Source organism: Dendrobium catenatum, unplaced genomic scaffold (genome assembly GCF_001605985.2).
Source record: "Dendrobium catenatum unplaced genomic scaffold, ASM160598v2 fragScaff_scaffold_1639, whole genome shotgun sequence".
NCBI lineage: Eukaryota > Viridiplantae > Streptophyta > Magnoliopsida > Asparagales > Orchidaceae > Dendrobium > Dendrobium catenatum.
The window spans coordinates 1,719,903-1,735,233 of record NW_021320101.1 but is presented as its reverse complement, the minus strand read 5'-3'; the positions used below and the strand labels follow the sequence as shown (position 1 = coordinate 1,735,233).

Below are 15,331 nucleotides of genomic sequence, written 5' to 3'. Positions count from 1 at the left end.
ATAATATATAGTAATTTTGGTGGCCTTTATCTATATCTACTATAATGATGTATTAATTCTTTGGCATGATAATAGTTAAGAAGATGATGAAGAAGGTGGAGAGAAAAAAAATATATTTAAATCTAACTCAAGACCTTATCCTAAGATCAAAATACTCAAACCTCTAAGAAAATCACTCCCCAACCTTTTGTTAGCTTCTTAAGTGATGAATATGGAAGGCCTTTTTGGTGGGATTAATTACTAAAATTATTTATGAATATATAAAGAAGTGATATAAAGTTTTTGATAGAAATATAAGAGTTTTAAAATGGCAATGAAATACCAAGATTAGTCTTGTTTGGACTCATTTGAGTTGATTTGCAAATTCGTTTTAGGGAAATGAGTTTTTGATTGGATTAATGGTTGAAAATTAGTTATCCTCCTTGTATTATATGGAGATTCTTGCATTAGATGTTGATGACTACTTTTTGACATGGGTCAAGTGACAGTCAATAAGAACTGTTAGAGGTCAATAATGATTAGATGTTTAAATAAATCTTTAGGGTTTAGGAAGCTGGGGTTAATTATTGAGGAGACTTGCATCAAATGTTAGGGTTTAACAGACATCACTGCACTCTTTAGTAAGGCTTAGGAAAATAATCAATAAGAAATCTTAGAGATGAAGTAATGTTGGGCAATCTGCCTCAATTATTCTCCTTATAATAAGGATATCAAATTATTGGAAGGCTTTTGGTATGTAGCATGTAACAGTCAATGAATAAAGTTAAAGGTCTAGTGACTTTGAGAAATCTGAGTTGATTGTTCACCTTATAAGCGGCTTGGGGGCGTTAAATAATGAAGACGTTTTGCATCAAATGTCGATGATTGGAGGACATTAAATGTAGTATTTTAATGGTCGGTTAATGCTTTTATTCTCTATCTTTCTCTTATTTTTAGATTTGATTCTAATTAGGCTTAATATTTAGCTGGCTCCAATTATTACACTTAAGTAAACTGGTTAACCAAAATCCACCTACTTAGGGTGGTGGCAATATAACAAATTTGCCTCACAACAATGAGGAACCCAAAGAGTCATCACCCCCAAATAGCAAGAGAATAGGAGTTCAAGAGGCCATTGCTTGTTGTAGTAAGCATTGGCTCAGAGGAGTTCGGTTCTTCATTTCAAATCAAGGTTCATCTTCATTATTTCCTTTTGGTTCCAGGTGTTTTGAATACGCTCTCATTCTTCCATTTAGCAAAAGAACAAATTAAAAATGAATAAAAAGGAAAAAAAAAGAAAAACTAGTTAGGCCCGCTGATTCAGGTGAAAATAAGTAATAATCCAAGAAAAACTAGTTTTGCACAAAACGAACTTGAATTCAAACTAAAAATAAAACAATATTTTTCTTCAACCTCAGTACATCACTCTATGTATGGCATGCTACAGTTTGCTTTCGAATGGAAAAACTTATTTTAAGCTTAACCATCTTCTCCAAATCTTTATCCAACATATAATTTGGCCACTGTAAAGTTTCCATATCACATTATACACTTGGTATTTTCTATGCATGGCCAATAACAATGAATAACCATAAATCAAAACTAAGATCCTATTTTTTTCTAGTTGCCCTGGGCTTCCTGAGAGATGCAGCTGACTTCGCTTTCTGAAACGCATCAAACAAGCCCAGCCAAACAAATGACAAGCACTTTGTAACGAGGGAAAATAAAATTTTAAGAGATTACTGCTGTTGCTACCAGAACACAAAACCTCATGCCTGCATCTTAATCTTGGCTCATTTTCGAGTACCAAAGTTTCTTCTGGCAAATCAAAAGCTTCTCCTTCTCCACCTCGGCGCCCTTCTTCTCACAACCCCATTTAATCCCTTTTGCAATCGTGGATATAGAATCTATAAAGTAGTCTGATTCACGGATAATCACATAACCACTAGGACGAAGTATCCGATCCATCTCAAGAAGAATAAACTTCATTTCACATCTTTAGAAAAAAGAAAAAAGAAAAAAAAACAGGAGTAACTGTCAATACATGCGCTAAATTTTCTTGCATTAATTTGTCAAAGAGACGAGTTACTTTACCTATGGCTCTCAGCAGTAAATAAGCCATCAAGATGCAAGAGATCGTATGTTCGAGGGTATGTTGAGAATGGTTCACACCTACAGGAAAATAGTAAAGCATGTTCACAACAATGGACCATATTAAACTCATTTAAAAGGACTTGAAATGGATCTAAGAAATATATTCTGCATATATGTGCAATATATATAAGATGAAATTCTATCTTGCACACAGTAAGATTTCAGTGAGCATAATTTTTTAGCTTTAGTTGCAATATATTGACATGTCGCCAACCACCATAACCAAAATGACAACAGTTGTAGAATATAATAATTTCACAAAAAAATAAAAAATAATAATAATTTCACAATATTCTAGGCAAGTAAGATGACATGAATCCAAACCAAAGATGTAGAGAAGGTTATTTTACATTAAAAAAAATTGATGTAAGAACATCCTAGTTATAGCATACCTTAGGAATAGTTTATCAATTTATTACATGTTTTCTAGAAATTTCTATAGTTAGCTTATATATATGTTTATTGTAGTAGAACGAGGGGAGGATGAATATTATGCTATTTTGAAGCTTGTGAGCTTGTATTGGTTCTTAGTTTTGTAATCCTTCTAGAAGATCTAATTCTTTCGCTGATCCACTATATCAATTGGTATAAAAGTCTGGATTTTGTGAAGAATGACGAAATGCCGAAGAAGATGGGATGTTGACGATGATTGAAGCCTAAAAAGGTAGGTTGTCGATGATGGTCGAAGTCGAAGATGGGTTGTTGATGACGACCAACACCGAAGAAGATGAGTCTTCCAAGACGATTAAAGCCGTGAAGATTTTAGGCAGCTCAAGTGAGTGCGACACTTGATTGAATTGACAATTTATTGCCTAATTTCTGTCGTTCTGTAGAGATAATAGGAAGAAGTATGGTGCCTTCGTCCCTCTCAGCACGATCGGCCCGCTCCCATTCTCACTTCTACTCTGATGGAGCGATCCCTTGCCCGACTACTTAAACCGCAATCAATTCGTGGTTGTCGTCCACGTGATCCTGTCCACACAATCGGTCCCACTCCAACCCAGTCCCGTCGCTCACAGTTCTGCCTCTGCTTCCTCTCGCGATCAGATCTGCGATCCCACCCACTCCAAATCGATGCCGCCCTCATCCCCACTCCGCTGAAGTTCATCCCACCGCTCACATCATGACCGCTCTCGCGTGCTGTCCCGTACATGACCAACCTGCCTCCATTAGCACCGACCTCGCTCGTTGCCGATTCACTTCCTGAATCTTGCAATCCTTCTCCATTGAAGCCTGATGGAGAGGTCGATGTGCTCAAAACTATATCAATTTTTGTTGAATAGGAGATGGATAAGTTGTTTGTTAGTTTCACAACCTAGTATTTTTCCCACCGCAACCTGTTGCATACGATGGACATGCATCAAGGTGACAGCGAGATGGTGAGACAAGATGGCAGTGTCCTTTATGCCATCGTTGGCGACGTACGGGGAACTCCAGAGAAACCTACGGAGGTTGCTTCTGGTGGCTTCGACGAGAGGGGCCGAACGAGGAAAAAATGCTCGGCATCCTCCACACGACGAGAACTTGGAAGATAGGGAAAGAGAAGGATCCACTCAGGCTTCGTTTGTTTTTTATGTGCTTTTGTAAAACACAGTTTTAAAAAACATTAGTTCAGAAAATGGAGTTTTCTAACGGAGAAGCACATCTAAAAAGCATTCTCAAAACTGCAGAAAAATGAGAAAAAAGAGTTATTGGGAACGTGATTTGACGAACCAAACAACACAAAAAAAAATTCCTCAGTTTTAGGAAACGGAGAAGGCAAAAAAAACGCTCAAACAAACAAAGCCTCAGCATCAACATTGCCGCGTTCCAATGCTAGCTACGCAAGCTTACGTTCCCGTAACTGATCGAGGCGACCAACAGTTTCTCCGCCGCAAGCATAATCGTGAGCAGAGGATTAAGGGAGGTATCCAAGGATTCTTGATGTAGGATGACGTGCATATGTAATGTTAGTGAATTTGAAAATTAAAGGCTTATGAATAGAACTTTAACAATTCATTAACTTCTCACATATCTAAGCGAAAGATTAAAGCCAACAAGATAGTGATTAAGCTCAGGCAATCAATTATATGATATCATTAGGATCACAAAATAATCAAATTAAATCATACATGTTAATGTGAGGCTTTCAAAGAGAATCCATAATTTAACAATTAGAATAGTTACTATAAAGATCCACTCACACACACTTTTGATTTGGGCTATGCGGATAAATCTTCATGATCAAGTGATGCCATGATTGAGGAGGAATTAAAAACGTATAAAGTAAGAAAGAAGGTTTACCGTCCTCGTGTTTCTGATGCTTGTTCGATCATTTGCAAGAACCTGGCTATCGATGGTTGGTGTCCCCTCTTGACTCAATCAAAAGGGTTTGATAATTCTTGCTTAGTGGGATCTTCAAGTGGAGGACTAGGTGTAGAGAGGGTGGATGGAGGTGTAGCCGGCCCAGGGAGGGGATTTATGTTCTCCTTCTCGAGGAAAGAATAAGTTATGAAGAATAATTGTTCATGGAGAAGGGAGGGATGTGGCCGGCCATAGAGGAGGAGAGATAGGTGAGGCTTAATTCGAATTTGGAGGGTAGAATAAGGCATGGACAACAATTTAGAATTTCGGAATTCAATTCCAGCAATTAACAAAATTTTGGAATTACTTTCTTGTATAAGTGGCATGCAAATTAAGACAAGAATCAATTTGGATTGATTGGGATTTAATGGTTGCTTTAAGTGGGGAGAGTGATTGGGAGGAATTTGAATTTGAATGACCCTAAAATAAGGAGAGAAGAGCGGCGGCAAGCCTTGATGGAGGGCTGATTGGGAAACTCAAAGTGGAAAGGTTAGAATTGTGGAGAGAGGGGAAGGGGGCGGCAAGGACTAGGGGAGGTGGAATAATCAGAGGACTTAAAGAGGTTGCCAATTCTAAAATGCTAAATGAGGAGAGGAGATTTAGGGAAAATCTCTATTCAAAATTCAAATTATCATGAATGTAAAACTTTCCTAACATAACTCATCTCATTTAAGAAAGAAATTTCAGATTTAAGTAAATTAAAATTTGAATTTAAAACTTTCTAAATTTATGATGTGCTAAGTTTGGAAAGTATTGATTATTTGGTTTGAAATTTTGGAGGCAATGGGGAGAGATAGGGGCTAGCGACTATGAGGGGAAGGGGTTCGGTTGTTAGGGTGGGGAATCGGCCAAGGGGAGGGAAGGGTGGCCGGCGGTTTAGGAAGGAAAGGGGGGCGGCGGTTTAGGGTGGTAGTCGGCCAAGGGATGGGTTGTGGAGGTGCCGACGACAAGGGGAAGGAGTGGGCCGGCGGCTAGGGGAAAAATAGCAAGACGAATTGGAGGTGGAGATAAACCACGAGCCCGGATGCTTCCTGTGGCTGATGGGTAGTGCTTTACCCTCACCAAGGAACTTCAAACTCTCACAATAACTCTGACAACTCTCCAAGAAACAAAGTGCGAAAATTTCTCATTATAGTAATCATCATCCTCTCCAAAGAGGAGGAGAGGTCTATAAATAGATGACTTACATAAAAATATCCAAAGACAAAAGTGCCCCCTGAGGTCACATAAGCCTACTCCCTCAAGTAAGTGCAAAAATAGAAAAAATACATAATAAAAATCAAATACAAATAAATGCTCATAAATAAAGTGGAACAATCATAATCGTAGATCTTCGACCCCTTCTCTGATAAACTTTTCACGGTCGAATGTCCTCATCACTTCTTCTCCATCATTATTATTGGAGTGTGGGATAAGTAATCGGATAGTGCTTCGAAAATACGAGATCCCAAAATTCTTTGAAGAGATTCATGATTATGTGATTAGGTTTGGCTTTTGGTGAGAAGTGGATGTTTTAAATGCTTTTATAACAATGCATGCAAAGTGTGGTTATTTTGATGATGCTCGCAAAGTTTTTGATGTTATGCCTGTGAGAGATTGCATTTCTTGAAATGCTATGATATCAGGGCATTTTGAGAATGGTGAACATTTGGAAGGTTTGAATCTGTTTTTGATGATGCGAGATCTTTCTGTGGAGCCAGATTTGATGACAATAACGAGCATAATTTCTAGCTATGGATTCCAAGCTTGTGATCTCATTGTCAGCCATTGGATTTATGTGACTGCTCCGCAAACAAATCTATTCAATGACAACCATCTTCCTCAGCACTGCTCTAATCCACCTAGTTGACACCAATAATAAAAACAAACCTTCTGTTGATGTTCATTGTCGTCGCAAGATATTTGATCTAGGTGATCTAATTATGGCTCGCCTCCATCGGAAGCTTACGTCCAATTTTTCATAACCACGTAGCAGTTGCACTCAGCAGAAGATTGGCTCTAATTATTCAATTACAAATGGAGATTACAGGTTTAGCAATTTTGAAGGATCTTTATGCTGGTGGAAATGCAAAGCTTGCAATGATATGTAATGTTTCACCATCCAAGAGTTGAGTGAAATTTTTAGCACCTTGAGATTTGCTCAGCGAGCAAAGGAAATAAAGAATAAGTTAATTATAAAAGAGACAACAGAAGATGATGCTAATGTCCTGCGAGAAAAGATATGCCAGTTGAAGAATGAACTTCTTCGAATAAAGTCAAATGATAAGTCAAAAGAAAGTAATGGAAGTTGTTCTATTGGATGGAATGTCCATCGGAGTTTGAGCCTTAAGATTTAGCCAATATCGTCCAAGCAACAACTGCATCATATGACTTGGGAAAGATATTATGGTGGAAATAGATAATGGAAAGTCTTTTAGTTACACACTTAGCTTTGACACAGTATTTTAATCAGCAAGGATTCCATATTATTGGATATGATTGCATTCCATGCATTGGCTCTAAGGATGGAATTACTTCGGCTAAAGCATTGGGAACCTTTACTCAGTCAAACGAACTTGCAGATATGTATCCAAGATGTAAAATCTTTGACCCAGGAGGATTGCTTATGTATTCTACACCTACCTTACAATCGATGACGTGCTTCGATGGAGTCGAGCTTTTCTGACGCAAGGAAAGTATGATGTAGGAACATCCTAGTTATAGCATACCTTAGGAATATCTTATCAATTTGTTACATGCTTTCTAGACGTTTCTATAGCTAGCTTATATATGTTTCTATTGTAGTAGGATGAGGAGGATGAATATTATGCTATTTTGAAGTTTGTGAGCTTGTATTGGTTCTTAGTTTTGTAATCCTTCTAGCATATTCAATTCTTACGTCGATCTACTACAACAAAAATACTTTTGAATATGTCCAGAAATGATCAGGCTACCTGCTGACAAAAGGAGAAACAAGCTCCTATTTGTTGTTTCTTTTAGGAAAGGAAAATATCCTTTTTGAAAGATGCGCCATAAAAAACGGATAAATTGTTAGCTCAAACCCCAAATAGTTAGAAATCACTCACCAGTCGTGGTAGGTACCAATCAGTCCTCTGTCATAGATAACACCAAGGGAATTTGGACCGTAGGATGACACAACATTCATTACCCACAAAGGTGATTTGATGAGCTCTGCTGCGAATCCCCCAAAAAGTGTATTCATATCCATGACATTTCTAATCTTATCACTTCCTATAGCTGGCAGTAATTTGTGATAGTGCTTCACCCTAACCTTCCATTGAGATTGATCATTCTTGAATACATTACCATTTCCACCCGGGACCATGGATACACGTTCGGGAGCTGCAATTAAGCGACTAGGCCATTTTGGAGTAGTATGCAAGCTCAATTTCTTTAAATTCTCGCTAGGGATGGTTATGCATGGTCTGAGTGGAATATACCATGCTGAATCTGGATCCCTGCTGTCATCACATTTAGGAGGATAGGAAGATGGATTTAGTTTGTCGTAGCAGCTAGAATCTAAAGATTTCTGCCACACAGCAATATCATCCTTCATATTATACAACTTGAAGCACATGCTTGTCAGCAACTTGTTTAATCTGTCAAAATCTAATTTCTGCTCCTTTACTGTCGTGTTCCAGCCACGCCATCGGTTCTGATAATTAATTGGTGGTCCAGAAAGCACCCAGAATCCACCAGGCCTAACAATTCTATGGATTTCTAGAAGATAAAGCCCACCTGTATCCACAGGGTTCAGATTTTAGATGAATTAATTAAGCAAGCCACCCACGCAACACAACTACTCTTGTTACTCCAAAGATGACCCAATCTAAAAATAAATGTTAAGAATAACAGAAAAAAAAAATCCTGATGTTACCAAATATTTATAGGCAGTCGCAAATTTAAACATGCTGCCTAATATGATTATGTTGACGCTTCAAAATACATATATGAAAATTCAGAAAGGCCCTTTGTACACTAAAATGCAATGATAAAATGGACATTGGGACAGCTAATACATAAAAGTTTTGTAAATAAATTCACTCCAACAGGGAATGTACATGATTGACCAAAAGCAGGCCCATTAGATAAAGAAATTCTCTCCAATTGAGAGCTTTATTAGCTAAAGTGAAAGGTTATGACCCTCCAAATTAATTGGAAAAATGGATTATTTATCTATATTCTCTTGAGGAATCATAAAAAGAATGAAATACATAATATCTGACAACAAACGTGTTTTGCAAAATATAAAAATGATGGTAACTTGTCAAACAAAAAATAAAATGGCCGGTAGATAGATATCTACTATTGATAAAAGAAATTTACTAAAAGAAATTTACCAAATTCAGTCCAGGGGATGAGACATCTGGAACAGTGAGCCATATCAAAAGAATTCGAAGGAAAAGGAAGGCGTTGTGTAGATATGATCCCTAAAATAGCTGGAATGCCTCGTTCGAGAGCAAACTGCACTTGAGCTTCATGATTATCTCTCGGTGCAAGTGAAATAGTTAAAATTCCACGGTCCAACAAATCACCACCCCAGCTTGCAACCTGCAAAAAACAGTACAAGGAATTGAAAAATGCATGAAAAAACTTAACACATAGTTTTTCATGTGGTTGAGCAACAAGCTTGTTAAATCAAGTCAGAATAAGCATCCAAACACTAGAGATTAGAAGAATAATGAAATGCTCCAAGCTTCACATAGACTTCACTTGCATGGTAATCTAGCATATACACACAAAGTATCATTATCAAGCAGAACAGCTCGAACTGTAGAAGAGTTAAAGATTTTGAAAATTGCAATGAGTAGCACCACAGTTAAAAAGAAATTCTAGAAGCTTTACATTTAAGGGTTGTTAGATTCAAATATTTTAATATTCCAGTGTTGCTTAGATGATAATGTTATTCCTAAAGCAGTGCTATCTATCAAATACTGTGTTTTATTCTTATGTTACTAAAAAATCATATAGCCCCAACATTTAAGTGTCAGCATATTTGACCGACCGATGCCAATGAACCCCCATGAATTTTATTACTGTATTAAGATAATGTAGGCTTATTCCAGTGATTTAAACTTATAAATAAGCAAGCAATGCAAGCAAAACTGGATGCTCTGCAAAATCAATTAGAAGTTAGCAAAACCAGAATTTTGAGAAGGGAGACGGCATCAGATATTGTTTGCATTTTAAAGCAGCTTCATTATAATAGGCCATGTCCTTTGTTGCAGCTAACCCAAGAGTATCATCAAATAATAACGATCAAAAAGTGGGATAGAAATTGAGAGTATCTATTAAACTAGGATCAAAAGCGATTCAGATGAAATGGATTGGCTCGCTCGAGCTATTTTAGAAGATGATGTCAACAGTATATGAAAATGTTATCAAACGTATAAAAAATAAGAAGATGTGAAATCAACCTACCAAAAAAGCACAACCAAGAGCACACACAAATTTATATGGTTTGACTAGATTTACTACACATGATTCCACATAGATCTAATAATCTACTAAATTTTAAAAGAGGTACATGGATAGATTGCATTTCATATATAGTTGAAAATAAAACAGAGGTATCACTTTATCACATCTAACCGAGAGAGAACATGACCACATACTATCAACATGAGGGATGGACGTTGAGAAAAGTCATTATTATTATTATTGTTGTTGCTCTATTCTTTTTTCTATTGTAGTAGTCCAATTGAGATCTTCTCTTGCTATGACCAGGAGCTTATCCTTTTAGTGGAATTGAAATCACCAATGCCTCCTTTTTTTTAAATAAGCAAAAGACCTCCTTCCTACAAGTAATCAAAAAATGTTTCTCTTTACTCTCTCAGTTGTTAGTCTCTCTCATTTTCATCCCTCTTCTCTTTATTTCTTGTTATTTATAGTGGTGATTAAGAAAGAATAATTAAAAGATATCCAAAGTCAATAATATGATCTCTTCAAGATCTTTACAATAGTATAAGATCTTCTAAATATTCATAGTCAACATGGATTAGTCAAAGATTTGAATTTAAAGAGGAGACCCATCCATAGCTTGAGAGGGCCTTGTCCAATGGGAATCAAAATATTGGTTTAAATAACAAGCAAAACCAATTATCATTATCATGATCATCAAAACATTCATCTACAAGAGTTTTTATATATTATTCCAACAGGAATGCAATCATTAATCTAAAGATAAAAATGCAGGAGGTCTCAAAACAAAGAAAACAACATCAGAAAAATCATAGGTCATCATCAATTTTTAGAATCAAAAGATAAATTTCAGGAACTAAAAGGAGACTTCATGGCTAATAATTTTTGTGAAGCTCACCCCGCAACCAGTATCAATAGCAGTTCGGATTGTCCCATCTTTCATTTCAGGAATAAGATTTTCCATTAAATCAACATACTTGCTAACTCCATTGGGAAACATAGTACCTCCACCGGGGAAGAGAAACTTGTCCCCATCTTTTTTTAACCAATGTTGATTTGATTTCTGATTGTTTATCCAATCATACGGCACATTTCTAAGCATATATAAAATGGGACTTATGTCAATAAAATATCTATCAACTCTAAGAAAATATAAGAACAATATAAAAAGACATGCAATATATTTATTATTGATGGCTAAATAAATAAAGGGTAAATACTTCACCTATACCAACACTGGTCTTTGCTCTGAGGCCATCTAATAGGGATTTTGTACCCAGTTGGCGGAGGCACTAAGCACTCTTTCCTTTCGTTCATTGGCGGACAATGGCGTTCCATAAAACTAAGCCTGTAATTACCATACCTTCGCCATCTCTGTGAAAAGAACAAAAAATTACTCAGTGCCAAAGGAGTTTCAATAATTATATAAAAATAAAAGTGGCCAACACATAATCAAAGTTCGCCATTGCACCAAGAAGATGAAGAAAGTATGAACATGCGCATCTACAAATTTTAGGCTTAAAGGAGTCCACCTTAAGTCAAATTAATCTACAACACCAACCAAGAGTCAAGGAGGAACCATGTACGAGGATGTAAAGTAGGAGGTGGTTGCAGCATGGTAATTAATAGCCTTATTTTATTTTGGTCTGAAAGTTGGCATAATGGACAATTATAGTTCTCCCATTCAACTATTCCTATAAAACTCCATTCATCGGTAAGATAGCATTTAATATGGAATCAGAGTTTGAGTGAGCCTAACTTTGAATAGAAATTAATTTGATTCAAGCTAAGCCAACTTAAATTGATTTCATTTTATTAAATATAATTATCCTTATATTATATTAAACTTAGTACATTTACCATTGTTTAATATATATTATACATATACACATATTTTGAGTGAACTTTAATTTATATTCAAGTGAGTCAAATTAATCTTCAAATAAACTCAAAATAAATTTTCGTCCATAGTGCAGTTCTAACTTGACTCAAAATTGGTTCAATTTGATTCAAGTTAAAATAGCTTTCGATTAAGTTTTGATCCTTATTGAGTTTAGACTATTTTTACACTCTAATCGTGAGCCATAGCTTTCTTATTAGCTCTTTTGATCAACCCATTTGCTTTTTAATGATTAACTAAATATCCAACAGCACAACATTCTGTAACAGTAGGAATGTACAAAAGCATATTTTGATTCACCTTTGGATCCGTGCATGGTGTATAATCTTGGAAGTCAGTTCCACAATCAGGGAAAGCAATAGGATTAACTCTAAAAGGAGCCACAACAATGTCTTTCTGAGAAGTTGTTGGTATTGAAACCTTTGAAAAGAAGCTATTTTTTCCCGAGTAATAAATGCCTCCAAGATAGAATGAAAATCCGCAAACCAATACAAACATTACGACTATAGGAACTGCCCTAGACATTTTATCACGTTTGCTCCCTGGCTTGGCATCTTTATTCTTCATCTTTCCTATGCTCCCAAGCCTAACAAAAAAAAAAGAAAAAAATTTAGCACAAAGCAAATTGGAGAAGAGAATAGAACAACCGAAACCATTGAAGGTTTCATAAATGATAGATGAAACAGATAAACCTTCGGAATCATTTGAAAAATGCAATGGGATCTTGAAAGAAATCTATGGAACTTGGCAAAAGTATCCATGGCTAAAAACATAGCTTAAAAAGGGAAAGGCATTCAAAATCAAAGGCTATAGTTATGTTTAAGAATGACACAGCTTAAAAAAGGTATTCAAGAACAAAGGCTATGTTTGCTCAAAAAAGTAAGAATTGCATACAATCAACGAAGTCAGTGCAAATAAACTAAAATTGGCAATCAACAAAGCCTGGTATAATAACCAAGATTTGAAACTAAATTGTAAGATCTCAAGAAAGCCTAAAACACAAATGAATAATTTGAATAACTTAGCTAGGAAGAAAATAAGGAAACTAACAGTTCACTTCATTTTTTAAGTTCAAGGAGCAAAATTGGATAATCAATTATGCATAGAGTTTAGTATGAAGCGGAAAAGGAGTGAATATTGACACATACCATTATTGGTGTGTTCTTTTGTGAAATTACTAATATGAGACATGGATGAGAAAACTAAAGGTAAAAACTACAAGGAAGATTGGAGAATACCAACTTGATACACGCTATAAACTAGAGCCTTTCCGGATTTACATAGTTTATAGATTTTTTGGGGTTTAAGACTGATCTGATTCTCGACCTAAATTCAATTGCCAGCCCGCTAAGTGGATTTAAGCTTGGTGAGTCATGTGTCTACTGATAATTCACACCAACCCTTACCTTTCGCTTTAACATGAACTACTGAAATCATAAGATAAACATGGTGGTTGATTAACAATATCTAACCCATCACGTATCCAAACCATGAAGTGATAGAAGTAGAAACAAAATGATTAAGATAATAAAAAAAATGAACAACGTCGACAGAAATTTAAAAATCTAAATAGGGCTAAGTAATATCACAATTTGAAAATAATATCAGCATCGAAATTGCAGATCTGTTTCGCCAATTGAAGCTTCAGCTATAAGCCTAAAAACCGAGATATTGCATTATCTAACAAAATAATACCCAAACATAAAACTATTGTGCATGGTAACAAAGAGAAAAAAACCCAGAAATTGAGCAGCTTTTTTCCAGAACAGAACTCTATAAAGACAATAGATCAATCTCATAAAAAACCTCACAGATCTAATTCATGTTACCAAAAAAAAATCATTCAAACATGAAGATAACAGAAAACTCGTTCTCATAAAAACAACACTTAAAAAAGAAGTTTAACTCGATTTATCATACAAATGTTTAATCCAAATTTAAACCCAAAACCTTAACCAAAAGAATTCAGCAATAACGTAGATTAGGTCTCTAGGGAAAGATCACAAATCGAACAATCCAAAGAGCTGAAAACAAGCAATTGCAAAATAAAAACAGATAACAGTCATCAAACTATCTGCGGCAAAACAACAAACAGAATCACCCATCCACACGCCGCCACTTAGATCTATTAGAAACTGTGTAATCGAGAAAATCAAATTGTACAGCAGAACTAACGAGAAGGCATCATTTCATGGTTCGAAGAAATAATCAGTACAGTCTCTGTAGAGCGGAGCGGAAGTACCTTTTGGATCCCAACTTCTCTACCAATCCCCAGCAAATCAGACAAAGAATAAAAAGGAAAAAAAAAAAAACTCTAATATTAATAGTAATTGACGGAGAACGGAAGGTATCAGAATGGCGAATTCGAATCCCTAACTGGCATTTAAAGCTCTCCTTGTCGGTGAGCTTCCTTTCCCATCTCTTCAGCTCTCTTCGCTTACTTTTTTTAATCGCAGCACAGTTGAAAATGAGAATTGAAGCGTAGGGAATAAGGAATTTTCAGCTGGGGGTTTATTGGAATTTTTTAAAATTTTGTAATATTTGGTTTCAGAAAATATAGGAAAAAGACGAAAGCAAAACTTGGAGGAAACTCGACGTAAAGGCCGCGGGATATATGTCTTACCACCTACGAGGTCTGGGGAAACGGCCGCCGGGCAACAGAGAAACGCCGTCGGATGAACTAGCCGACTCGCATGGACGCTTAAGGGTCGCGACTTTTAAGGTGTTCCGGCGCAGGCGGGCGGCTTAACCGGGGCCCAGAAATTTGTAGGGAAGGTGACAGGAATTTGCAGATTTCACGTTGACAGCGGAGGCTGATCATGGCGGGAATAATTAATCTGGAACCCGGAGGTCAGTGAAAACATTATAAAATTAATATGAACATAATTGCAAATTTGTTTTATTTGTTTAATTAAAAAAAATTCAATAATCATATGTGCTTTTTTTATCACTCTTGATTAAATTTAATTAGAATGATTTTTTAATTATTAACTTTTTTAAGGATAAGTATAATAATTAATTAATTAATCGTATAAATATTAATGATTATAAATTAATAATGATCAATTTTGAATAATACAAATCTTCTCCATTATTGAGAGGGCCAAATTTTTTATGGATTTTATTTTTTAATTTTCCGCAAGATGCTTGCCTGCTTGGTGCAGAGGTCAAAGGCAGAACTATTTGGTTAATTGCGGTGAAGTGTTGAAGGATCTTTTTACACATGAAACCCTTGCAACTATACATTTTATGCTTAAGTTGGGAGGTAGGAAAAGAAACTGGCAGCTGCAGCCTACTAAGTGAAGTAAATTTGCAATTAAGTAAAAGTTGAAAAAGCAAAATGTGTGATAAAAAATTGGATGGGACGATGACTATGAGAGGGGCCAGCTGGAGAAAGGGACGGCGGAAGAATAGATTGGCCTCATCAAGAGTTTCGCGTCGGTGTTATGGGTGGGAGAAAGCCGTTATTAGCAGACGCCGCGCGTTCTTTTCATGCTTGTCACGTGAGGTAAAAGAAGTCACGTGAATTTTGTC

At 36.1% G+C, this 15,331-nt stretch overlaps 1 protein-coding gene across 3 annotated transcripts; it reads right to left on the bottom strand.

The window, feature by feature from the left end:
- Positions 1-1,335: 1,335 nt before the first annotated feature.
- LOC110110678 (probable methyltransferase PMT21) lies at positions 1,336-14,576 on the bottom strand. 3 transcript variants are annotated; one of them, XM_020842274.2, is made up of 8 exons: positions 14,421-14,576; positions 12,098-12,383; positions 11,123-11,271; positions 10,796-10,991; positions 8,817-9,027; positions 7,542-8,214; positions 2,074-2,151; positions 1,336-1,975 (listed from the first exon to the last, which is right to left on the bottom strand). In XM_020842274.2, exons 2-8 carry the CDS (start codon positions 12,362-12,364, stop codon positions 1,762-1,764), a joined length of 1,788 nt encoding a protein of 595 aa, XP_020697933.1. In that variant the 5' UTR covers positions 12,365-12,383; positions 14,421-14,576; the 3' UTR covers positions 1,336-1,761. The 3 variants fall into 3 exon arrangements, with proteins under 3 accessions (XP_020697933.1, XP_020697935.1, XP_020697934.1); XM_020842276.2 differs by lacking the exon at positions 14,421-14,576 and adding an exon at positions 14,175-14,311; XM_020842275.2 differs by lacking the exon at positions 14,421-14,576 and adding an exon at positions 14,040-14,174.
- Between the last annotated feature and the right edge of the window lie 755 nt (positions 14,577-15,331).

What these genes read in the sequence shown, in the direction of transcription:
- LOC110110678 (XM_020842274.2), bottom strand. Translation starts at nt 12,364, where the DNA reads ATGAAGAATAAAGATGCCAAGCCAGGGAGCAAACGTGATAAAATGTCT. An exon ending in CACCATGCACGGATCCAAAG is followed by an intron (nt 11,272 to 12,097) that starts GTGAATCAAAAT and finishes TTCTTTTCACAG; the next exon opens with AGATGGCGAAGGTATGGTAA. An exon ending in ATTGGTACCTACCACGACTG is followed by an intron (nt 2,152 to 7,541) that starts GTGAGTGATTTC and finishes ATTTTCCTGTAG; the next exon opens with GTGTGAACCATTCTCAACAT.